Here is a 25,907-nt window from a genome sequence, read left to right on the forward strand (position 1 = left end):
GAGGGTAGTTGCCAACCTTTTACAATTGCAGGTTTTGTTATGATGTCCATGGGCACTCAATTCAACCCAAGAGCTGCATTTAATGCCCCTCACACAAATGACAATGACCTGATTCATTTTTGCCAATCATAAAGCGGTGTTACAAAGAGAAACTAAGCCCCAGCTTGGTGAATGCAACCAGGAAGTTCTCAAAAGGTGTTTATACGTTTACGCAACTCTCATTTCTCATCAAAGTTTGGTTTAATGAAGTTTCAAAGTGGAGTTGGCCCTCACTGCTGTTTTTAATTAGCTATTTTCACTTTGGCTATTACTATCACTGAGGGACTTCAAGTCAAGCCAGAGCTCATATGAAAGCAGTAGACAGCTATGTATCATCAAAGCACAGTCTGCCGGCTCTGTTTAGTGTCATTTCACGCTACACTGTACTTAGCTTAGCTCTGTCCTTGACTACAAGGCCTCTTTCCTTGTTAGGTGTTAAAACACCAGTGCACACATACAAAAGCACACACACTCTCAGCACCACTGAATCTCTTCAGGTTTCAGGTTCAGGTTCTTGACCCGACGACCTTTAAGCAAATAAGGTTTTTCTTAACTAAGAGCTAGTGGGACAGTCAGAGCTTTTGTGACATATTTCCTCAAATGCACCTACACCTTTACAACTTTTTATCCAGATAGTTTTGTTTAGCTTGCACTTAAAGGTCCTGGGTGTGCCCGGGTAGTGGGGATTTATGCTTAAGTGGGAAATCTACACCATTGCTATGTTGTAACCACAAGCCACACTGAAAACGTATGATGTAACCTATGGCATAACTCGATGTGTGCTGGTGTAACGGCACATCGCCTTGACACAGCCATCGATTATCGATTCCACCTGTGCGTTTCTAGCTGTTTTTTTGCTGCAGTCTTTGAATTTATCAGTGAGAGAATAACAGTTATTGTCTCAATAATATGTACTCACAAATGTCAGCAAATTCCCAGGGGGAGGTTGCTGAAACTGTTGGAATAGATATGAAAGAATCCCAGCACATAATGCACCAGTACTAGCATAAATGCCTGCATAAATGACATCAGCCACAAAATCTATGTGATTGGGTGAATAAAGGTTGTAGTAAAAAGTGCACTGAGTTTTCAGTTATAGTAGAAAAGAGCTCTATAAGTACAAGTCCATTTAAAACTATTACATTTACAATTAAGTAAGAAACCTTGTTTGGTTCATAGAGGCCCATTGTGTTATTTAGATGTATCTTAGCAATCTGTCAGTCCTGTATGTATCATGTATGTATATCTAAATTCTTTCATGTTTGTTTCATGGGGAACAGTTAAACTGTTAGAGCCTGTGTCTTTCTGTCTGTGACGACAGCATCATAAACCCAGGAATACTGTTGCTTGAGTGGGAAGTCAATTAGCTCAGCATGAAAGGAAATGTACTCAAAAAACCCTGAGGTCACGAGTTTAAGTCATCAGTGAAGTATATATTTTTTTGCTCATTCTTTCTCCTGAGGATGTTTTTTTCATTTTATTCCAATCAGTAAACATTAGAAAGCAACTCTTGAATACAAAGCTTCTCTTGCTAGAAAGACTAGCAAAGAGACAGCCTTCAAGAAGAACCTCAAACCAGTTGAACGTCCAATTTGGAACTTTTTTTTCACCCCAAACAACAGCAAAAATCCCACATCAACAGTTAGTCAGTGTTGAAATGTTTGCTAAATGCTGAAATCTTTTTCCACAGTAACATTAGACTGCTTTCATGTTGAATCCACCGACGACAGATTTCTCTCCCCTGGTGCTTAAATAGCTTGTATGTCTGATCTGTTTTCATTAGCTACAGTGGGGCAAAAAAGTATTTAGTCAGCCACCGATTGTGCAAGTTCCCCCACCTAAAATGATGACAGAGGTCAGTAATTTGCACCAGAGGTACACTTCAACTGTGAGAGACAGAATGTGAAAAAAAAATCCATGAATCCACATGGTAGGATTTGTAAAGAATTTATTCGTAAATCAGGGTGGAAAATAAGTATTTGGTCAATAACAAAAATACAACTCAATACTTTGTAACATAACCTTTGTTGGCAATAACAGAGGTCAAACGTTTACTATAGGTCTTTACCAGGTTTGCACACACAGTAGCTGGTATTTTGGCCCATTCCTCCATGCAGATCTTCTCGAGAGCAGTGATGTTTTGGGGCTGTCGCCGAGCAACACAGACTTTCAACTCCCGCCACAGATTTTCTATGGGGTTGAGGTCTGGAGACTGGCTAGGCCACTCCAGGACTTTCAAATGCTTCTTACGGAGCCACTCCTTTGTTGCCCGGGCGGTGTGTTTTGGATCATTGTCATGTTGGAAGACCCAGCCTCGTTTCATCTTCAAAGTTCTCACTGATGGAAGGAGGTTTTGGCTCAAAATCTCACGATACATGGCCCCATTCATTCTGTCCTTAACACGGATCAGTCGTCCTGTCCCCTTGGCAGAAAAACAGCCCCATAGCATGATGTTTCCACCCCCATGCTTCACAGTAGGTATGGTGTTCTTGGGATGCAACTCAGTATTCTTCTTCCTCCAAACACGACGAGTTGAGTTTATACCAAAAGGTTCTACTTTGGTTTCATCTGACCACATGACATTCTCCAAATCCTCTGCTGTATCATCCATGTGCTCTCTGGCAAACTTCAGACGGGCCTGGACATGCACTGGCTTCAGCAGCGGAACACGTCTGGCACTGCGGGATTTGATTCCCTGCCGTTGTAGTGTGTTACTGATGGTGACCTTTGTTACTTTGGTCCCAGCTCTCTGCAGGTCATTCACCAGGTCCCCCCGTGTGGTTCTGGGATCTTTGCTCACCGTTCTCATGATCATTTTGACCCCACAGGATGAGATCTTGCATGGAGCCCCAGATCGAGGGAGATTATCAGTGGTCTTGTATGTCTTCCATTTTCTGATGATTGCTCCCACAGTTGATTTTTTCACACCAAGCTGCTTGCCTATTGTAGATTCACTCTTCCCAGTCTGGTGCAGGTCTACAATACTTTTCCTGGTGTCCTTCGAAAGCTCTTTGGTCTTGGCCATGGCGGAGTTTGGAGTCTGACTGTTTGAGGCTGTGGACAGGTGTCTTTTATACAGATGATGAGTTCAAACAGGTGCCATTCATACAGGTAACGAGTGGGGGACAGAAAAGCTTCTTACAGAAGACGTTACAGGTCTGTGAGAGCCAGAGATTTTCCTTGTTTGAGGTGACCAAATACTTATTTTCCACCCTGATTTACGAATAAATTCTTTACAAATCCTACCATGTGAATTCATGGATTTTTTTTTCACATTCTGTCTCTCACAGTTGAAGTGTACCTCTGGTGCAAATTACTGACCTCTGTCATCATTTTAAGTGGGGGAACTTGCACAATCGGTGGCTGACTAAATACTTTTTTGCCCCACTGTACCTTACAAAGGTCAGATGTCTTCTCCGCAAAGATGTCTGATCCCACGGTAACACGCCTTGCTTTACAGCGAGGATTGTTAAATAATGCCAGTGATATCAACGCCACACAGCCCCATGAGTTTGTTTTTACTGAGGAATTGAGGAGGTGAGTGCACTGTGCTGCTCTGAGGCTCCTACATCATTATTCAGCTGGCAGATTTAAAATCCCAAACCGCGAACAATGGACTCCCTCCAATGAGCCGATGTCTCTTTTGTTCTCTCCCAAAATAATTATGTTAAGAGCTGACTAAAAGCCTGTCCCTTCTCTTTAGAGCTGAAGTTATACGCAGTCGTGGGCTAATGTTAACGTAGCGATCGTCATTTACAGAGGAGCGCGTGTTTGTGTTTTAGCTAAAAATGCTATCCAAGGAACTTAAGCTTAAAGGTCACAGCACAATCACAATTTGAAATTTACTGATATCCATTTTTTTTAGAAGTGCTGTAGATTCAGTGTATTTTTTGCAGACTTCCATCACTTAGAAGTCTTCCTCAGAAGAAAAGGTGATTGTTAAGGGTGAGCTGGCAACACATAGAAAGGAAATGTTATTTGTCTGTAATCCTGGCTTAAATCTTGTTATGTGAGCCACCATAGATGGGGCACAGCAGATAATGAGGGATGTTATTTAACCAGAAGGATGCAGTGAGTGGGATGTGAAAAACACACTGTGTGAGCAACAACAACATGGCTGAGGTTGTTTTTTTCCCCCTCTTTTATAATCAAGGGTGATAAAGTCTTGCTGCCTCTAGAATTAACAAGAAAATATTCGTCCTTAATGTGTAATATTCATATAGCTTTGAATTACAAACAGCTCACCTGGCTTCACCAAGAGGTTCAAACTATGCCTCCCAAGATTCATAAAGCTCACCCATTAACTTGTTATATGTTGTGTGATTGTTCCAACAAATGCCACTTTATCTTGTCACAGCGCTAAGCAAAGAGGCTACTTTTTAAATCTTGCAGGTGAAAGAAGTATCCATTTTTTTCCTATTTAACTATCCACAAGAAAGCAAATATACATAGTTTGGAAAATGTCAAAATATTCCGTTCTTCCGAATGAGGGGGGGGAGGGGGAGGGGGTATGTATTACACAGCCAGTCAGTGCTCATTATGATAATTTGAATGAATTGTTGTCAACATGCTAGAAACAGACCCCAAATGTTTTCATCCTAAAAAACGGGTTGCACTCCTAATAAGGTTAATAACCTGCTCTTAGCTATTTTTAATACTGGCACAAGCTCCCTGAGGAGTCCAGTGTTTCTGTCTAGCAACCAGTGACTTGGCTCACTCATTAAGTCTCTCAGTAGCATCATAGAGGAGCCCGGCAGACAAAAGCTTTTAGCACACTCTAGTAATAGATGTTCACATTGAACTACTTGAAATTGCAAGGACTCGGGTATCAGAAGAGCCTTTGTGCCGTGAGTTTTAAAAATATATATATTATGTAGAAAGGGATGTTGTAATCAGGTGTTTGTGATTTTCCACATTGGGTTGGACTTTTTAAGGGGAATGTTTTGCAGATGTCCTGATTCGCTTCTTTTCTGCTTATACAGGCTGAAATTTCTTTTTGCACAAATACAGTTTTCTCACAAAGGCAAACATTTCTTTTGATTTTAGGCAAACAATTTGCAAAGCAAGTGCTAAACATTTGTAAAATGCAGTGTGGGCCAAAGAAAAAAATCTTTCTTCAGTGCGAAGGATTTAGGTGCCTTTTTAAATACAAAAAAAAATAAATGTTATTCTTGGCAACAAGTTGCTTTGTCGGTGTTAAGAGCATAGCTAGACTGAAGGTTTAGGTTTGAATTGCTAAAAGAAGGCTGTGTAGTAGTGTTCATAGTGGGCCTGTAGCAGCATCTAAACCACTTCCCCAGGAAAGCAGCAAAACACAAGAGGGAAGATAATGCAATGCATCAGACTAACAATGTAAGGTACTGCTGGGTATATTTTAGTCTGGGAATGTTTTGTTACTCTGGAGTCAGACACCTGTACTGAATCTACTGCACTTTGACAGGTTCAGAGACATGCTCTCTGACTTGCACTTTTTGTGTGCAGGGGTTCATACTACTGCAGGATAATGACCACACATTTCAAAGCCTTGAAAGGACTACTTGATCACCAGAGAAATCCAGGGAGTGTTGGCTTTCTGTCCACAGATACCTAACCATAACCCAGCTGAACATTTATGGGGGGCCCTTGAAGACTGAGAATGCAAAATGGGCTGGAATAACATGCGTTAGCAGGTTTAGCATGTCCTTGCAAATCAAGTAGATGGACAGTAGGCATACTAAGGTATTGGGAAATCAATGTAAAAGTTGAACTTTTAACTCAAACCCATGAATTAATTTTTCCTGAGTGATATTGGATTCAAATGATCTGCTATTCAAGTACATTCGCAGCAGTCAGCGAATAAGACAGATGCTTGCACAGATGTGTATCATTTCTTTATGAAAAGTCTCTTAAACTGCTTCCTTCCCGTGTCATCCTCCTCCTCCACCTCCACACACATTAGCTTCAATTCTGTATGGTTCCCAGGTGGTTCTCTGGTTGTTTCAACTGGTAATAATTCTTGGAGGCTTGAACTGAGCAACAGAGTATGTTAGTCATTAATATGTCTGTCAGCAGGAGTGCTTCCCCATCTCTCCTACATTCGTGCGTGTAACGTAACAGTCTGAGCCCCCGGAGCACAATTGTATGTTCAAAATGTTCATAGGTAGGTCAGAAGCAGTAACTAACAGTGCTAATATGATTTGCAAGTGTGAATGAACCCGTTCAAAGAGTCACAGTGAGTGCTTTCTTGCATCCAGCACCAGGAGGGTCGCTGTTGCCAAACGATCACAGGTGCAGGATGTGAGGCAGCAGAAGTGTTTTTGGCTCATCTCAAAGACGGCTTTGATTTCACTTCCTGAGGCAGGTGCTGGAAGGTTTCCTGTTTCTCTTGGTCAGTGAAGGATGTTTTTTGTCTTCATTCGCCAGCTAATGTGGTCTGCGTATCCCTTTGGCTTGGGGATTCCTCTGGTAAGAACAAGTGAAAGGGAGAGATATGAAAGGATGACGAGGGCGGTTGAAAAAAAAAAAACAGAGAAAAAACAGAGGTTGAATCTGTCCTTCATTTCCGCTTGCCCAAGCATGTTCGCCAGACACAACTTGTGACTGTCACGCAGTTAACCAAGCCGTGATATAAGTTCATTACTGACACACAGCTGGTTCTGAAGGGGAGAAAAAAAGAGGGCAGAAAAAGGCAGATGAACACGTGATGAGAAGTACTGTGCTTTTAGGAAAAGCAGTTTGATGTGAAGAAGACAAAAGTAGAAAGATGCAATATGAATAAATAATATATAAATAAATGATGTATTGTCAGTTTCAAATGATAGCTGGAGGGAACCTCGACTTTAAACACCTCTGAAAAACAATCTTGCACGAGGAGGTAAAAAAAGATCAAGAGGAAGCAGGAGAACAGGCAGATGCAGAAGAGCAAAAAATGTTTGTCTTTGAGAAAATTAGAGCTTCTCTGAATAACCACTGTGAACCATATTCTTTATCATGATGCGTGGGTGAGCTGCCAGAGGATTAGAAAGAGTGTGTGGCAGAGAGAGACGGGGGGAGAGGAAAAAAAAGGGACTCAGTCTCTAACAAACCCAGCAACAGAGTGCAGACTGACATAAGGGTTCATGCTTGATCCACCTCTCTATATATAGTCAGCGGCAACAGCAGGTGTTTTTATTGTTATTTGCTTCAGGAACAAACTAACAAATCAGGAAAAGATTTGTTAGTTAGATTAAAGAAGACTCCTTAATGAAGACCACCTCTTAATGTGCAACATTCTTCATGGCTGTGTCAAAACATTAAGAACAGCATTAGACCTTAAAGTCTTTCAAGTCAAGCTTGTCTGCAATCCCAGCACCACCCATATCAGCTGAAAGTTCAGATAATAGGCTCATTATCGGATGCTAAACAGCTTTAGCCTGTCTATATTTGCTACACATCTGGAAGCCTCTTTGCAACCCACATTTACCCCAGCTCCTACTTTATCATGTTGTCTGCTCTTGATCACCTCCAGTTTTCACCACATGCACGTTGGTAGGATGGGGGAGGTCCACGAACATGGACATAAAGCCACTTATAACTTACTGTAGATAAAACGGTAATAATCCTCTGAACTCTATTGTTTGTCACTGAAGTGCAGTCATCTACACTGTAGATTATGACTAAATAGAAGTATGTAAATCTTCAAGTTATTTGACCCTCCACAAACTCTGTCTTCCAGCCATGAAGTCGGACCGTAAGCGTCTGAAAGCAGAGAAGGCAGACCTGGTGAATCAGATGCAGCAGCTTTATGCCACATTGGAGAGCCGAGAGGAGCAGCTCCGTGACTTCATACGCAACTATGAGCAGCACAGAAAAGTACGGCACCCGTTTTCTAACAGTATAGAGGCACACGCATCCATACAGACCCACTTTTTCTTGTTTGTTTGGTTTTTTTGTTGTGCATGCTCTAATCTGCTTAATTAAAAAGACGGTTGGTTACAAAAAAGGATGTTTACAGTTTAAAAAAAAATGTTTTTGTGGTATTTAGATTTAGATGTTGGTGCGTATGTGGTGCCACAAGAATATGTCATAGTAAGCCCAACATCTAGAAGCACTTTTTTTATTCCTGTCATCTCAGGGTAAAAAAAAAAATCAAATGAAATATTGAAAGCCCTAACAAGGCAGCACAGAAAGAGCCACTGCCTTTCTGTTTGAATCGTTCTGTTTAGTCGTGCTTGATGTGTGAACCAATCCATCAGGATCTGTGTGTCTACTAGGAGAGCGAGGATGCAGTAAAGGCGCTGGCCAAAGAGAAAGACCTCCTAGAGAGAGAAAAGTGGGACCTGCGGCGGCAGACCAAGGAAGCCACGGAGCACACGGGGATGCTGCGGTCCCAGCTTGATCTCAAGGAGAACCGCATCAAGGAGCTGGAGGCTGAACTTGCCATGGTGAGAGAGAAAGGCAAATGAGGGAACTTGACAGGCAGGTAGTGAGTCAGCACTGCATTACTGGCTTTTTATAGGCTCCATTTTCTGGAATCAGATATTTAGGAACATTTCTAATGTTAGAGTTCCTTTTTTTCCTTCTAAGATAACAATGTTGACTGACTAGTCAAAGAAACAAAGATATTGCACAAATAGTTTGAGTCCTGGTTCAGGGATATACAGTACATCTCTTTGGTCACTCTGCACTGTTTTGCCTAAACTGCATCTAATCGAAACACGGAAAGCCTTTTGAATGTACAGCATAGCCATCATTCATGTCTCCAACCCCCCCACCAGATGAGTAACTGTGTCAATCAGAGAATGGAGTTCCGGGTGTTTGAGCGCCTTGTGGACAGGGACTACTCTCCTAGGGTCATGGCGGTAAGACAGGCCCCAAGATTTAAATCTTTCCACTCCTGCCCCCTGTGGAGTTTTCTCCTATTTGTGACCTGTTTGTTGCTTTGGAAAGCCTCTTCCTGCTCCTCAGATGCACGTTTTTCATTTAGTGTTTTTAGTTGTTGTTGTTTTTTAAACTAACCCTCAGCCCACCCTGACTGATCCCAGTAATCCTAACATCGGTGGTCCCACAGATTTCCACTGTAATCGATCGGAATGTGTTTCAGGTCTAATTGAACGTTGAAATGCTTGGGGGAGGCAACAAAAACATCAGTAGTCTGACAACTAATGATTACATTGAAGGTTTGGGATTGTATTCTGTTTTGCATGACAGAGACTGTGATTGATAACCGTTTGACTGCTGGTAGACGGAGATGATTGCAGTGGAGTTGATTGTGCTGGTGATTTGCAGCCCGCCGCCGCTTGGCATGATGATACGATTCGCACAATAAGCAATAAAAAAAACATGTCAAGCATAATCAGAAAACATGAACACAAAGAAAAAGGTTTTATTGACACAAAATAAACATGCACAAACACAATGTCCAAGGCTCCAGTACAGCTCATTGTTACTCCTGCAGAAAAGCAGCGACAGAGCAAATATGTTCATTAAAGTTATAGAAAAGCTTAATTGTTTTCAATGTCTCCATTTTTTATTTTCTTTTTTTGCACCCCAACAACATCCCCAGCTTACACCGCCGTGGATACAAACAACCAGCACCTCCTCCAGATATTCTGTCAGAGCTCTCAGGAGTGGTAGCGAAAGATTTCACAAACAAAAGGAGAACAAGAATATAACTGCATTTTTAATGAGACAAGCGCCACATAACGAGCCCAGGGGAGAACTCGCATATCTGCATGCGCTTAGAGACTTGTAGTAGAAATCTGAGCACAACATGTATATGTACACACACACACATGGGGAAAAAAATAGAGATTTACCAGCCCACTCAAAAGTGAGTTTGCTGAAGTGAAGAATTTTGATTGTGGCTCACTGTGCTCTCTGACTGATGACTTCTTTCCGTCTGCCTCCTCAAGGCGAAACAGTCGCTAGCCACCCTGACCAAGGATGTGCCCAAGCGCCACTCGCTGGCCATGCCCACGGAGGCGGTTGTCAATGGAAACAACCAGGAGTGGGTGATGCAGGCCGATCTCCCTCTGACTGCTGCCATCCGACAGAGTCAGCAGACCCTCTATGTCCACACGGGGCATCCCGCTGACAGGCAAGGTAAGCCAGCAAGGAGCACCAATAACACCTTCATCCTGCACATGAGCTGACTGACATGAGGCGGTTTGACCATCATTTACCCTTTGCATGCTCATGTGAACCTGCTTCACACACATTCACTCCTACCATCTGCTTAGTATGACCACATTGTTGCCCGACGACGACGTTCCAGTTGTGACGTGTCATGCGCTTTCTGTATGATTTCAAGTGCAGATTTCTTGTTTTTGGGGGTGCTTTACAGCTTCTGTGTGTCTTTGCTGCACACAAATGTTTTCTCTGCACTTGACAGCTATGGCAGCTGAGGATCAGCTGTGTGTTAAGAACCTATTTGTTTGAGGTTTGCTTTAGTTTTATGGAATTCAAACAGTAACTTGGCCCCGTTTTTTAATTTCATTTACATTTTTTCATTTCTTGTTCGTACCTAATTTTTCTTGGCCTCCTTTTCTACTTTTCAGCTCCCTCACAACATTTTCCGCAGTATCCTTTTGATTTGAGTTACACACACCTCACGAGATAGAGAAGAAACAGCCTCTCCTGTCACAGCTCCCGCTCTGTGCGGAGACGTTCATGGCTGAGACGCATTGCAGAACCACATTTTTAAAAATTCAAAGCAAATGTCTTTTCTTATTTGGCTCACTCACTTTGAATTGTGTCACCGCTAGAAAACAGTGGTGTGTTTTTAGCAAAGCGGCCAGCACAGTGCCGAAAACCCTTCTGCAAAACAAGATGGTCTGGTAAATTCAGCTGGCACTCAGTGCTCATCCTCATGTGTTTCAGTGCAGATGTCTGCACGAAGGATTGCAATGATATGTGTTATCTAAGCAAAATATGTAGGCCAAATAGCATGTAACAAAGAATAGGCAAGTTTTTTTTTTTGGGGGGGGGGGGGGGGGGGGGGGGTTGTAATACAGAAGTTCTATCATTATGGGAGTTGTAGAAGAAACGTGAGCCATCAGTTTGAGAGGCTCTGCTAAATTTAAAAGCAAGAAAAAAGCAATGAAAAGAAGGGAAGTGTAGCAGTGTCACCTCCTGCTACCCTAAAATAGAAAGCTCTGGACAAATTAGCCTCATAGCCACCAGAGTTGGAGTCCATCTCAGTCCTTTCAGAGGTTGCTTTTAAAGGGCAGTTATAGGGTTCACATAGGTTGCTGACTAATTGGGGACAGAAGCAAACATTGGTTGCACTGTATGTATCAGTCTCACCGCTGCACGCACACACACTTTCTCAAACCTCTGTGAAGCTGTTTTCACTGTTGCTTAGCAACTGCAGCTGATTGCAAATAATTTCAGGCTTTTTGGTTACAGACTTTTTTTTTCTTTTTTCTTTTTCAAAAAGACATTTTTATTTAAAGGCATCGTGGCGTTATTTTAAAGAAAACAGATTTTTTTTTGTCCCTGTTCTCTACTTCTGGTACACCCAAACACCCAAGAAAGAAACAAGCCTCTTCTCTTTTCCCTCTCGCCCCGTTTAGTGGCTGCCGTGCGGGTGAGCCCGTGCCACTCGCGCCAGCCTTCCATCATCTCCGACGCCTCTGCGCTGGAGGGAGACCGGTCGTCCACACCCAGCGACATCAACTCGCCGCGCCATCGGACTCACTCCCTCTGCAATGTAAGAGCTGCCCACCACCGCACCCTCCCAAGTAGTCGCCACACTGTAGTAACTGTTGACTTGCCCTTTGCTGCCCGGCTGCTGTTGTTTCCTTCCACCATCGTTCTGGCTGAATCCATGTCGTCCTCCCCCCCCCACCACGCAGTCTGTTGTGCACTCACTCGCAGCAGTGACTTGAATTTATGTGAAAACCAGCTGTGGTTGTTTGAATAAGTGCATGCCTTGGCACCATGTCAAGTGTCACTGTGTGTTGTGATCTTTATCTTGTGGTCTTTATCGCTCACTCTGCACCCTTACTTCACCGACTTCTCTGGTCTCTCATCTTTCTCCCATCTCTTCATCTCCTCCTTCTCGCTCCCTCTCTCTCTCCTTCTCTTTCTTCTTTCAGTCCCTAGAAGATCTGGAGGAGGCGAAGCGTAAGAAGAAGAAAGAAAAGATGGGGCTGGGGTCTCTGTCGCGCGTCTTCGCCCGAGGAAAGCAACGCAAGTCCCTCGACCCCGGTTTGTTTGATGGTACTTCAACACCTGATTATTACATAGAGGAGGATGCAGACTGGTAAAGCACACACGTCCGAGTGAACCACCTGGAGAGCCTTTTTTTGGCAGTTATCAGAGGACAACGTTGTATTGCCCGAGCGCATGCGTGAGAGAATGTGCGTGTTTGCGTGCGCGTCTGTGTGTGTGTGTGTGTGTGTGTGACGAAAGCGTGTACAGATAAAATAATGTGTGTACCTTTTATGTAGTCTCACATGCACGCATGCTTCGGTTTGTATGGGAGCGAGAGTGTGCGCGTGCTTGTGCCACCCATGGTCAACGGCCATGTCAGGAGCCGGAGGCGCGTCTTGCTTCGCTGAAGTGTAAACCTAAAGAGCAAATTGCACCTGTATGTATGTATGTATGTATATGTACAGCCCTGTAAATAGCGTGGAGAGTGTAATACAGCAGCAGTGTGGACATGTCATGTTGTATCTGCCCTCCAAAACAGCTGTGTTATCTGATCTTTGAATTGTTCTCTACATTTTTACTTTTTTTTTTTTTTTATTGTTTTCACTCAACTGGAAACTTGAAGGACTGCTGTACTTGTAAATAACAATTGATGTGCACTCTGTGCGTGTAAATGTCTCCTTGTCCTGAATGCCTTTTTGTTATTTTTGACACGTACTCCCCGCCGTCCCTCCTCCCTCCCTCCCACTGCCTCTTAACTTTATCTCCTCCCTGTTTATTGTCCTGCCTGGTCCATCCCCTTCTTCCACACTGCCATGATGAGAACAGTTTCCTGTAGGCGGCATGCAGACTCCTGAAATTCACCGCTGGGTCGGTTGTCGGGTGCATATCCCTCAACCGCCGAAAAAAAAAAAAAAAAAGTCTGTGCAGAGGCAATCCTTGATGTTTACTTAGAGAGACTTCAAAGAAGCTGCTATGAGAGGAATTAACTTTCTATGCAGAACAGTTTGTTCCCCTGCATTTTGAAGCCAAACAGGAAATGTGAGAAATGTGTTTTCTATCTCCTCAGATAGAAGGTACATGTGTGACATGCATGCACGTAGCCCCGGTCCCTAAATCATGCATGCCTGGTTACCCCACTACAAAGAAAAATCTCTCCCTGGTTATGTTTCCGAAGAGGTGATAAACTGTTTGCTTTTCTTTTTAATTTAAAAGAGAGGTTAGTTACTGATTTCATGTTCATTCATGATTTTGCCCCCATTTCAAATTAATTGATAAGATTTGTAAACTTGAACCTTTGCTGTTCAAGGAGCGCTCAGCTGAATGCTTAAGATCTTAACATCCTGAACTGCGCACAGTTTCGTTTTAATCTGCACCTGCAGGGCTTTTTATGCGAAATTACATTTGAAATATCAAAGGTCAGCAAAGAAAGAGAACTGAACATTACACTTTGAATTTTTAAATATTATTCCACACTATTTGCAAGGCTTTGTGCCTTTTTATCTCTCTTTGTTTTTTAGGATCTAAGCTGCTTTTATTCATTGGTGTATGAATACTGGGAGCAGGATTATTCTGGGAAACGTTAAAATAAGAAAGCTATCATCACAAAATACATAGCATAAACACCAATTATTCTTGCGTTGCAGGTGTTCAACTGACAGTCAAAATATTTCTAGACCTCTGGAATTAAGGGCGACTTAAGAGATGAGCAGAACCTCAATTAAGAGGTGCAGAAATTACATGAACTACAATTGAAGGTTAAAAATCAGGATTTAAGCATCCCAATCAAGCAAAGGCGTACCTTCTCCCATGACCCCATGACCTCAGCAAAAATTCCAATGTAGAGTTCAAGCCATAGCTGGGAAAAGGAAAAAATAAAGCAATTAACTTTGGACTAAAGGTTAATGGCATTAATCCGAGCAAAAGAATTTCCACAGACATCACGTTACTTCCGATCTTTCATTGGATCGAGTCGGAGTCTGCACTGCCACGCCCCAGGAAATCTTTTCTCTCCCTGATATTAAACTAACACTGGGTATTTGTTGGCCTCGCCTGAGACACTAGAGTGCCAGGTTACTGTGGCGTGTCCACGTATCCAGTAAGGAGATCGTCCTTTACATTTGAGTTCACAGTTATTGAATTTGCAGGTAAATCAGTAAGATAATTCAGAGATGAGTCACTATGAATCAAATTGTATGTACAGGAACAACGTCTCATGTTGAAAAAATTCACTGAACAGTCAGTTAAATGTATAAAATCTATGCTATTTTATCTTTTTTGTTTCATTCAGCTAATTTTTATGATCCTCTGCTGATGGGGAAACAACATATCAAGAGAAAAAAAACATTATGTAATTTTATCTTTTGATCCGTGCTCTGTTTTTGTTTTTTTTGTTTTTTTTTTAATTTCCCACGTATATTTTACTTTTTGTAAATGAGATAACATTGCAGAAATGAAATGAATATTATTATTATTATTAAAGAGTTTTATTTAAAGTCAAAGATGTAGGCCTCGGTGGAGGACTTCTATTCTGAAGCCCTGAGATGTTTAGAAGTGGATCGTAGCAAACTTTTAAAGGCATGGCAACAAAGTTACGCTCTAAAGAACTAAATGAGAAAAAATAAGATTATTTTAAAATAAAATAAGTAATGCTTAATTTCCACGTGGCTCTCCTCTCTTTCCCTTCATTAATGTTCGTGTGTGTGCGTGTTCATTTGTTGTGATATGGCTCTAATCCAGATTTGTCCTGTTATGCTGGAGGGGACTTACCATTTTTAACTTGTGCCTTAGTTTCCCTCAGCCCTGCAACTCCCATCTGTGAGAGGACTGCATCCCAAAAGCTTCCCAATGGCCTCCTTTCCTCTCTTTTCCAATTTCAACTCCTCACTAAGCCAAAATGAAATTTTCCTCTTGTATTATATTAGAATCAATAATTAGAGAAAAACAAAACATTGGTGCAGAGGAGATGTGGCCATGTCATATTGTTGAATCTGATCTCATATGTGTCAGCACATGGCATCAATAATGTTTTGCTCTGATATGACTCCTGACCTCTAACACTGACCCCTCTTGTCTGACCTCCATCAGACTGTCGACACAGTGAGGCGACCCAAGAAGCGATCAGTCAGACTCAATGGGACCGAGGTGCACCAGTTCCTGTGGCTTTAAAAATGAGTCGTGCTGGGTTGCAAACTGTGTTTGCAGATGTCTTTTAATTCCTAACATCACAAAAAAAACACCTTTGGAGTTAAGCACTTCTTCAAGTTGAATTTAGCTCTAATGACAGGGATTTGGAAACAGTTGAGTGCTAACAGATACACTAAAATGCATTTGAGGGCTTTTTTCTTTTATTTCCTGTATACTCCAACAGTAAAGCTCCATACTCAGCGTCACTGGCTCAGAAACACTGGCTGCTTTTAATTTTGTGCTGAAGTATAGTTTGGGGGAAATTCACTGCTAAAATGCTTAACATAAATCTACAAGCAGGGGTGCTCATCATAGCTTTGCATGGACTATAAGAAGACTGGCTGTGACTTTATGGATTTACCATACAAGCTTATTTATAAGCCTTCTCGTCTGATGCACAACAGTAAAGCATAAGCATATTTACCAAACATTAAATGACTTCTTTAATATTCTTTTAATGAATTCAAGCTGAAGCTACTCCTTGATTAACTGGAAGACAGGAAACAGACTGTATGTACCTCCATATTTATCATTCAGACATGAGCATTGATTTCCTCATCTGCCTCTCAAGATAGCAAATAATCTTATTAATCAAAATGCCAAACTGTTACTTAAAGGGGCCTTGTAGTTTATCTACTCTATTTATCCTCCCTCGAAGCAGCGAAGAGCCACCATGGGTGATGTCATCAATTCAGCTGTAATCCATTTGTTTTTCCCAGTCATGGTATCAGAAATGCTGCTATATTATAGCAATAAGGTCTATTAAACGAGCTACCGAAGAGCACACTTAAGGCTCAGTGTCTCGTCTAAAGTGTAGTTAAAGGAAAAGCAAACAATTCACTGTGGTTTTTATAAAACATACAAAACTTACCTCCTCTCATAAAGGACACAAAACTCTTTACATAAATACCACACCGTAGCTAGCTCTGCTTTCACTGATATTTCCTTTATTAGGACTCTGTTCGGAAGGAAAAACAGACCTTGTACGCAGACCAGCATGCATCTTTGACCAAAAGAGCAGATCTATTCAACTTAATATGAATTGCTCTCAGAAGGGCACTTAGAAGTGTACGGTCGCTTCATGCATCTCTCTTCGGAGAGCACATGAAAGCATCCAGGTTGAGATGAATTACCGAAGGCGGATTTAATAAAAATCAGTTTACTCAGACCCTCGAACCATCCAGTCGTGAATCTCCTTTGAGTAAACACACAATGGGCATAGTAAAGGCTGCCAAAAAGTAGGGTTTCCATGTTATTTGCTAGAAGTGACACTTAGGTGGAGGGAACAAAGAACCCGTTTTTGTGTAGTTTGTAAAAAGAATCTTGAACTTTCTTTTCCTTTAAAAACAAACAAACAAACATAAAAAAGCAACCATGGATGTGATGATTGGAGTGACCATCAAGGAGAACAGTCATGTTACCATGGAGCTGTCATGTGGATGCTTCTGTGCAAGGCTTATTAGGGTCACAGGAGTTTTGGTTGAAGTTCATTCATTCACTCACTGGGTAAGCCTGTAAGTATGGCTGTATTCTGAGTGCTGAGGGTAATGTTGAGGTTTTCAGAAACTATGGAATAAGACAGGATACTTTGAAGTATTTCATTTGTATCACAAGATTTTAAAAAGGGAGAAAAACACAGTAAGTGCTGCAGTAAGTTCTTGATGAGCATTTCATGATGCTGTACCAACATCCGAGTCCAAACCTGATACCAGGTTGCCACCCGCTGGTCGGGGGTTAGTTAAATGGCTTTCACATTTTTACAATGAAACAAAACATGTTCTCGGCCAATATTTCTTTTCGTTTGTGACTCCACCACTTGTGAAATACTGAGAACTTAAATTTAACAATAATTTTTGCTAAAAAAAGGCAAAATATTTGGCTCAGTTTAGCGTGGTAACATTGAAACACCGCGGGGAATTATTCAGGCAGTGCTCAAAGTGTCAGGATTTACTCACAGTCGATTATAACATTGTGAGAGAGACGTGCTTTTAATGCATCGACATTTCTCATGCATCTCCTAATTGCATGTTTTAATATTTCCACAGAGCTGTTAGCTGCGGGCTAATTTAGACAGATGAGTCATGTTAATTCAACAGCTCAAACAGCTGCTGGTTTAATGGACTTCTTAAGTGAGGAGCTTGTTTATAAAAGCTGCAACTTTGTTTACAGCATTACTGGCAAACGCTTGGCTTGCTGTCATGCAGCCAAAAGCTTAGGATGTCGTTAAAAGCTTGTTTGTTCCCTCTTCCCCTTAAATGGGCTGATTTGATATGAAACTATATGTATATATTGTTGTTGTTGCAGCACATTAACGTTGTTGTTGTTGTTTTTATTTTATTTTTCATTGCTCACAATGCTCACCTCTGCTTTCACGCACAACCACAACCGCATCACCCATTTGTCTACCCACCCAGACTCGGATAGCCTCTCCAGCCCCACTCGCCTCAGCCTGTCAGACGGGTCAGAGGACCAGCTCGACCGTCTGCAGCAGGTGGAGCTGGCCAGGACAACGCCCATGTCTCTGTGGAGGGCAGGCACCGTGCAGGCCTGGCTGGAGGTTGTCATGGCGATGCCCATGTACATCCGCGCCTGCTCAGAAAACGTCAAAAGCGGCAAGGTATGGCAACACCTGCAGGTTTCTACATGCTTCCATATTGTTTACTTTATAGCACTCTCGGCCTGAATGGCTTAACCTCCTGTGAAGTGTTGTTTCTTTGCTTTTTTTTTGCAGGTTTTACTGGGGTTAACGGATGAAGACCTGGAGCTGGGTCTAGGTGTCAGCAATTTGATGCATCGTCGGAAACTCCGCCTGGCCATTGAAGATTACAGAGATGTTGAGAACGGCAGAGGGTAAGGAAGGGCCATAGTGGTCCTTATTGTAAACTGCCTGTTACTTGATGGCGTATGGGGGCCACCTGTCGGTGATTTATTGTACATGCATTTACCTAATGCATGAAGGATCTCGTTTCTGGCTTTTTACCACACATGAAGTTTAAACAAATGCAAGAGTCCCAAGGCTGTTACAGCTCTTAAAAGCTTCCTAAGGGCATGAAAGGCATGCAGGTCAGCTAAACTGAAGACTGTCTAAATTGTTCCTGTGTGAATCATAAACACATATGTGGCAAGTATAAGCTTATTTGTTTTAACCAATAGTTACACTGTATGGCAGTTTAGCCAAGTAGCAGGTTTAAGATCAAGGTGTCTGGGTTTTGAAATATTCAGTTCAGTAACCCTAAAGCACTGAAGAATTGCATTTGAAAAATTTAGCAGCAGCATGTCTTTCTCGAGTCAGTTTCCCCCCTCACTCTGGCCTTCAAGTGCAAAGTTTGAAGAATTCTCTGTGAAACTGCTTTATAGCAAAGAAATAATCCCTTCAAAAACTTTCTGCAGTGAGTTCCTTTACATATGTGATATTTAGGGCTGCATGTGGTTATCATTATCCAATAATCTAATCCAACTAGATTGATTGATTGATCAGTCAATTTTTGATGAAAGCCAAGGCAAGTTTATTTATGTGGCATTACACAATTGTTCAGCATGCTTTGTAAGATAAAAAGTACAATCAAAAGTAAAAGAGTAAAATAGAATAATAGAATAAATAACAATAATAATGGCACAGCTACCTGATTTGTTAACAGCAGTTGTGAACAATTTCAGCTTCTTTTTTAAAATAATAGCTACAGTTTGAGTAGATGATTTTATTGTCATTGCACAGTTATACTTTCTACAATAGTACAACAAAATTGGACTACTGTCCTGCATTGGTGCTAAATGAAAGGCAAGCAGCAATCACAATATATACATAGTAACATATATGCAGAATGAAATATACAGTGTGTGCACTGTGTATTGCACAAGGCCCGGTGTCAGGTATTTGCATTGCAGTGCCGCAAGATCTTGTGTGCCCTTTTGAGACAGCATGTGCTGCAGAGGTCCTTCAGGGAGGGAAGAGGGCGGCCAGTGATTTTTCTCGTGACGTTAATGACCCTTTGTAGTGCTTTCCTGTGTGCTATGGTGCAGCTCGAGACCCACACAGAGATGCAATATGTCAGCGCACTCTCAGTGGAGTAGCGGTAGAAGACAGTTAGCAGCAGCTCCCTCTTTAGGGTAGTCCTCCTGAGGCTCCTCAGTAAGTGAGATGCTGCTGGGCCTTTTTCATAACCTCCAAGCTGGAGCACTGGAGGTCTGCATCCATGTGCACACACAGGAACTTGAAGCTGAGCACCCTCTTCACACACTCCCTGCTGATGTAGATGGGCTCCAATGCATTATTAGTCATAGTTAATCTCTGGTGTTCTTCTACAGTGTGTTTTTTATCCTACCTCAGTCTGCTCTCTTCTTTTCTCCTCACCCCCAACCGGTCATGGCAGACGGCTGCACCTTCCTGAGCCCACTTCTGCTGGAGATTTTTCCCTATTAAAAGGGAGTTTTTCCTTCCCAGTGTTGCAAAGTTCTGGCTCATAGGGGGTCATCTGATTTTTAAGGCTTTCTTTCTTTTATTGTAGGGTCTTTATCATACAGTATAAGGCGCCTTGAGGCAACTGCTGTTGTGATTTGGTGCTATATGAATTGAATAAAAATAATTGAGTTCAGCTCAGTAGTTCTTAAAGCTACATAATGTGTCCACATTAGCAAAAGTAACATGCTACTGTTTATCAGGTATGTGGTGAAGCATGTTCACAGTCTTATTTTAGTATGGTAGTTTTTAACCTGATGATGAAATCAGAAGAAAAATCAAGAGATGGCAAACTTATTATTATTATACCATACAATATGAATTTAGCAACAATCCATTCAGTGCTTGTTAGGAACTTCAGCCTAATGGGGGTGTAAGCTGGTCAGTACAATTCAAACTCTTTGTGGCTAAATCCCACACGTGATGATAAAAATGTGATTTCTTAGGTAAAGGAACTCTTCATGCTGTCTGTCTGTAGGCTGTCCAAGGCTGCGGATATGGACCACCACTGGGTGGCAAAAGCCTGGTTAAGCGATGTGGGTTTGCCTCAGTACTCCCAGGCCTTTCACAATCACTTGATAGATGGGCGGGTCCTGAACTCTTTGACACGTCGGGACCTCGAACGTCACTTAAACATCACCAAGAAGTTCCATCAGGTCAGCTTGCTGCTAGGCATCGAACTGCTGCAGTTGCTTCATTTTGACAAGGAGGTAAATGAGAAATGGCAGTGAGTACACTGATGGGTGACAAATTAAAGGAAAACAAATAACAATGAGGGGTTATAGTAAGGTGTTGGGGCTTGACATTGATTTTACTTTTGAGTTTACCTTTTATTGATTGGCAGTGATCCTTCCACCTAAAAGGATAAGTAAATGCAAACTGTAGGGGTGAAGGGTCTAGATTTTCAGTCTTTTAGTTTTGTCACTCCTTTGTACTTTGGGATGTTCACAGTAAAGGTGAAAATAGATCAGATCTGTAAAAGTTCTTGTTAAAATGGTTTTCAGGCATTACAGGCTCGCCGGGTACAGTGCGAGCACCACAATGTGGATCCTCTGGTATGGACCATGCATCGGGTCATGAAATGGATCAGAGATATTGACCTCAAGGTGAGAGAAAGTTCATCTTAAAATTCTTGAACACATGTCAGCCAATAGGTTTACAGGTCAAACTTGTATGCAAACAAAAGTATAGTTTTAGCAAAGTTAAAGAGTTTACCGTTACGCCATAACAAATCAGAGAGGTTCTGGGTCTGAATCTCAGAATGTCCTGGGTATGTGATAGTTAATTTCCAGATATTTGTGTTAAAAATACGCTGATAAAAGTTCATTAAGGTTTAAAAGTAGCTCTTTCGAGCACATATCTACCATCTATTTTTATGCAGAGGAAACACAACCTCATGTCATATTATGGAACGTACTTGTTAGATTACATCTGGTATGTTGAACATAAACAGAGAAAAAAACATATGCTGCTGCCCACATTGTAGATTGGTGAGTTGGCCTGCACACCTAAACAGGAAAATGAATATAGTCAGGGGTTAAAGTGGGATTTGGCAGGCAAAAGAACCCTAATATCAGCTGTTGTGGTAGTGTACGAGAAAATAACCACTATGAAATAAATTGTATAAATTGTCTACCAATTGGATGGTGGGCTGACTGATCCTCCCCAGTTCAAAGCATCCTTGGGAAGATACTGAACCCCAAGTTACCCCACCCCACACACACCCGATCCATCCATCTGAATGTAAAATAAAAGTGCTTAGGTAACCTCTGAATATAAAGTGATAAATGATGCATAGGTTTGTACCACTTGTCGTGTGTGATAAGCACCAGTGATGGATAGACCAATAAAATGGCCTTTTATGTGTTATTGTTTCCTCAATTTAGCCTCAAATTGGTTTAAATCTGGAAGATGCGCAGTGATGTGGAATAGTAACACCCTTCAAATGTCTTGAACCTATAAGGCTGTTATGAAAATGTACGATGCAGCAAGTAGAGGTATTTGTGTAAAAATGTAGTGAATAAAAGTAAAAAGTGGTGAGAAAAATAAAGATTCAAGTTATGTAATGACACCTGAAAATTCCACTTCAGTATCTTAACTGGGTATTTGTACTGCATTTCTTTTCTGGAATGAGGCAAAACAAGATTATACTAAAAACTTTAAAGAGATGGGTAAAGTGCTGTTTCTGTCAAGGACAAAATACAAACGAGAGAAAAGCAAAGCCTTTGGTGGGCAAAGAAAAGCGTTTAATCAATCAATAAATCAAAGCCAACCCTGTGTACACAGGTGAACCACTGGTGCTTAGTTGTGGCTCCCCTCAGCTTTTATACTCTCAGTTATAATTGCTAAGCTGAGTCAGCTGAGTGCATATCTAACCAGCCCCACAGCAGAAAGGGGGAGGCACCTGATTCAAGGAAGCAAACAGTAGGACTCTCAGACAATAAAACATAGCAGGCCTGCTGGGGCTGTAACAATACTGTTTTGTGTTGTATAAACGCACTACCACATAAAGACTGTTTGTTCTGTGCTCCATACCTCCACAAAGTGATAGCAGGTCTTTGCCATTTACTTTTGAACTGCTACCAGTTGATTACAACACCTGCCAGATTACAGCCTTTGTCCCATCACACTCCGGGTGTGTACAGATAAACATGTCTGGATGACGTCCGGTTAAACTCCTCAGGGAGCTGGAACTTCTACTGATATAGACAAAAAAATCAATATCAATATCCTCTTTGACTCAACCAAGAATTTTAGATCTGATGTTATGAACAAATAAGATTACTATTCTGTACTTGCCTTTTTCTGCCTATGCAGGAGTTTGCTGAGAGTCTCCTAAACAGTGGCGTTCATGGGGCTGTCATGGTACTAGACCCCACTTTCAACACTGACACGATGGCAACGGTGCTAGGAATCTCCAGCAGCAAACACATGGTTCGCCGACACCTTGTGGAAGAGATGAAAACACTAATTGGCCAAGCCAGGTGACAGGAAAATTCACAGGGATGTGTTTTCTACTGTCTTTAATTACTATTTTGGCTTCCCCCGTCACACTGATCTTTCCCCATGCTTTCTGCAGCGTGGATGCCAAACAGGAATACGAGCATTTAGGTCTGGGGACACCACCTGTCCTCCTTCGTCAGAACTCTTTGGGCAGACCTCCCACCTCTACTGCCCGGCACACCGATGAAGAAGGCTCATTGAGAAGGAGGGCTGTGAAGGTGGGGAAAAAGTTCTTCCCTCAATTTTAGCCAAATTGTAGCGCAGAAGAGCTTAGTGTTGACAAATTACACAGTGACGATAATGAAGCTCTGCAGCATTACTTGGGTATTGAATATATTGCTAGAGCAGCCTGCAAGACATGTAAATAAGAAGGAAGATAGAGAGGTTTGATTGATTAACCAAATCAATTATTGATTATTAAATTAACTGTAAGTATAAGATATGTCATCAGGGGGACCACAACTAATGAGAAAGTATAGACTGTACATAAAAGGTGGATACCTGTACGAACCCTCCACCTGAGCATTTTGGCTGTTGCTGTCTTGGATTTATTTTTAACCCTGACATCATGACATCATCAACAAGGTGTGGATCTGAATGAGAAACCCCAGACACTGCTTTGCAACTATTGCAGCAAGTTGTCAGTCATGAAGTAGCTAAGCCCTAAGGCTAATTGACTCTAAATCGGGCAAAAATGTGCAAAACAGGCATCATGCTATATCAAGTTACACCCCAATTTCACTTTTCAGACCCAGAAGCTGCATTCATCTTTATACATTGTTTGTCATTTGTAGTAATGGATACATTGTTTCTGTTCTAGCCTCCAGCAGGATTTAGTCCCAAAGCTCGCAATGGGCGGGACTTGAGTTGCCATAGCAGCTATGGCTCCCTGCCTAGAGAGGTTCGAGATCACACTCCGCCCAGGGCAGAAGGAAGCCCCATCCGTGGTTACACCAGCATCGAGGTCACCAATGTGTGATGTTATCAGAGTTCTACCAATACCAGTCATTCACTTCATGACAATGTACAACATGGACATTTGTCATCCATGTGCACGCAAACATGGGATGGTGATTTTTTTTTTTATCTTAAAATGAGCCTTTACAGGGCAGCTTGCACTTTGTAACAAGGAAAATGTTGTTTTTTTTGTTGTTGTTTTTTAACAAGTTTCCTGTTTTTTGGGGAAGTTTTAGCATCTTTGAGGACAGTAAGCGCCCCTCCCCCAACGCCAGAATTAAGATGACTATGAACGACTCGAGCTATATATTTTTCTATTCTTGTGTGTACACCAGGAGGTAACTAACTGAAATGGGTTTTTTTCTTCGTTTTTTTTGACTAGTGAGGGAAATGACTGTTTGTCTTATACAGAGCACTTGATGACAAAATGTAAAAAAACAAAGTTTCATATTTCGTAACCGTGTAAGTGGCTCTTGTGTCATTCAGTTCTGCCATTTGTGATGCCTTGTCAATGTGACTTAGCATTAAAAAAAAAAACAACTTAAAAAGACTTGAACTGAATTTAAAAATTTTAGAATCTATGTTTGATAGTCATTTTTCATCTCGCACATTTACACTGTTCTGTCAAAGCATATGTAGCACCTCTTCTGATGTTTTATACTGTGCAGTAAACATAAAATATCTGAGCAATGCCAACAACAACAAAGAAAAAGATCGCTGAGCTGTGATGTGTGAGCGTGTATTTTTTTGTGAAAAGGAAAGTGCTCACTGAAATGAAATAAAGATGGTGTCTAAAATATATATGTGACTAGTTGCATCCATCAGAATATCAATGAACGCCAGAGTACAATCTGGGGAGAAAAAAGACATGTTGATGATGGGAGAAGGAGGGTTGGTCTCCCAATAAATTGCAAAGCTCCACTGCTCAGCACAAAGAATAATATGGCTGCCTGCACTATAAAGGTGGGAATAAAAGGAAATGAAAGGATCCATAAAGATCAGAGAAAAGTAAGCTAATAATATTGTAGTGAGTCTCCATTGTTACAGTAAAAGTGTCACTGAGAAACCCCCCCCTCCCTTTTCCAAGAGGCAGCGTCCACTGTAACTCAAACAGTGCCCGCAATAAAATCTGCCATAACCTTGGCATTTTACTGATCTATTGATGGCATTTTGGGCAGCTATCATCCAGCTCTGCACTCCCTGTCAGACACGTTAACTCAAGTCTCAGCTGTGACAGTTCCTCATGATGCTATTTCCTCCTCTTACTCATGATGACTCAAACCTTTGTACCATAGTTGCATGACACAGCACAAATAAAGACGCCCTCCTTAGGCTAGATGCACTGCCTCACTTAAAGCCTTTACTGTAATCCACCAAGGGTTGGTTGGGTAAAGCCATTTTGTAATGTGAGACATTAAAAGATAATGATGAGGGAACTCAGTTACCTGCTTTGAAATATTTAGTGGACAAGGACCATTAAACTAAGATCAACAGTAGATTTGGATGGTTTTACTTGATGGGAAAAATTAAAATACTGGTATTTCTACTAGAGCTATGTCTAAGCCAGTGTGATTCATTTGCTACACTCAAGCCTACGTAGCCATATAAATTAGTACAGTTTACAGTGATATTTCTCTGCCATCATATTTGATTACACACTGGCAGTGATAAGGGATTAATTCAGACCACCAGGTTAAGTCCCAATTTGTTCACATATATTTCTGTCCTTGCATTGTGTGAGTGTGTATTTGATGAAGCAGAGGAACCAGACAAAAGCTTAGGAGGAAGAATGTTTCCCAGGAGCCCAGAATGACAAAGGAACAATGCAGTGACTGCTTCAGTCCTCATTCTAGTAAGCTGAGACAGGGGGACCACTGAAACAATGAAGCAGAGCAACGTGAAACCCTTTGTTTTTTTCATCTTTTATCTTTGAACATATCAGTGACATATTGCACATACACAATTATACAGACGAATGACTAAATAAATACTCAAAGACCATCTACGTCACCAGTGTGGGCAGGATAAATATTCAGGGTTGCATTTCCCAGTCCAAAGGGCTAAAAAGGCGTGACTGCCAGTAAGTGGTAAATTTACAAAGAAGTAAAAGTCATTGATTATCAGGACTTGAAACAGGGCTGTGTCTCTGACG

The 25,907-nt window shown here is 41.6% G+C and overlaps 1 protein-coding gene across 7 annotated transcripts in view; it reads left to right on the forward strand.

The window, feature by feature from the left end:
* kazna (kazrin, periplakin interacting protein a) overlaps positions 1-24,539 on the forward strand; it is a 199,032-nt gene extending 174,493 nt beyond the window's left edge. For 4 of the 7 annotated variants that reach the window (XM_085393951.1, XM_085393952.1, XM_085393957.1 and 1 more), the window contains 13 exons: positions 7,733-7,869; positions 8,271-8,441; positions 8,775-8,858; positions 9,912-10,101; positions 11,574-11,710; positions 12,099-12,222; positions 17,754-17,956; positions 18,071-18,189; positions 20,274-20,505; positions 20,800-20,901; positions 22,613-22,779; positions 22,875-23,016; positions 23,619-24,539. In XM_085393951.1, the coding sequence (XP_085250077.1) occupies positions 7,733-7,869; positions 8,271-8,441; positions 8,775-8,858; positions 9,912-10,101; positions 11,574-11,710; positions 12,099-12,222; positions 17,754-17,956; positions 18,071-18,189; positions 20,274-20,505; positions 20,800-20,901; positions 22,613-22,779; positions 22,875-23,016; positions 23,619-23,777 (1,967 nt within the window). In that variant the 3' untranslated portion in view covers positions 23,778-24,539. The remainder of the gene's footprint in view (positions 1-7,732; positions 7,870-8,270; positions 8,442-8,774; positions 8,859-9,911; positions 10,102-11,573; positions 11,711-12,098; positions 12,223-17,753; positions 17,957-18,070; positions 18,190-20,273; positions 20,506-20,799; positions 20,902-22,612; positions 22,780-22,874; positions 23,017-23,618) is intronic. The other 3 variants (XM_085393954.1, XM_085393953.1, XM_085393955.1) reach the window with 3 other exon arrangements.
* The last annotated feature ends 1,368 nt before the right edge of the window (positions 24,540-25,907 follow it).

The sequence above is a fragment of the Rhamphochromis longiceps genome, linkage group LG20 (assembly GCF_057381845.1).
Source record: "Rhamphochromis longiceps isolate RC_006_pf linkage group LG20, R_longiceps_female_GT1.1, whole genome shotgun sequence".
In the NCBI taxonomy this organism is placed as follows: Eukaryota; Metazoa; Chordata; class Actinopteri; order Cichliformes; family Cichlidae; genus Rhamphochromis; species Rhamphochromis longiceps.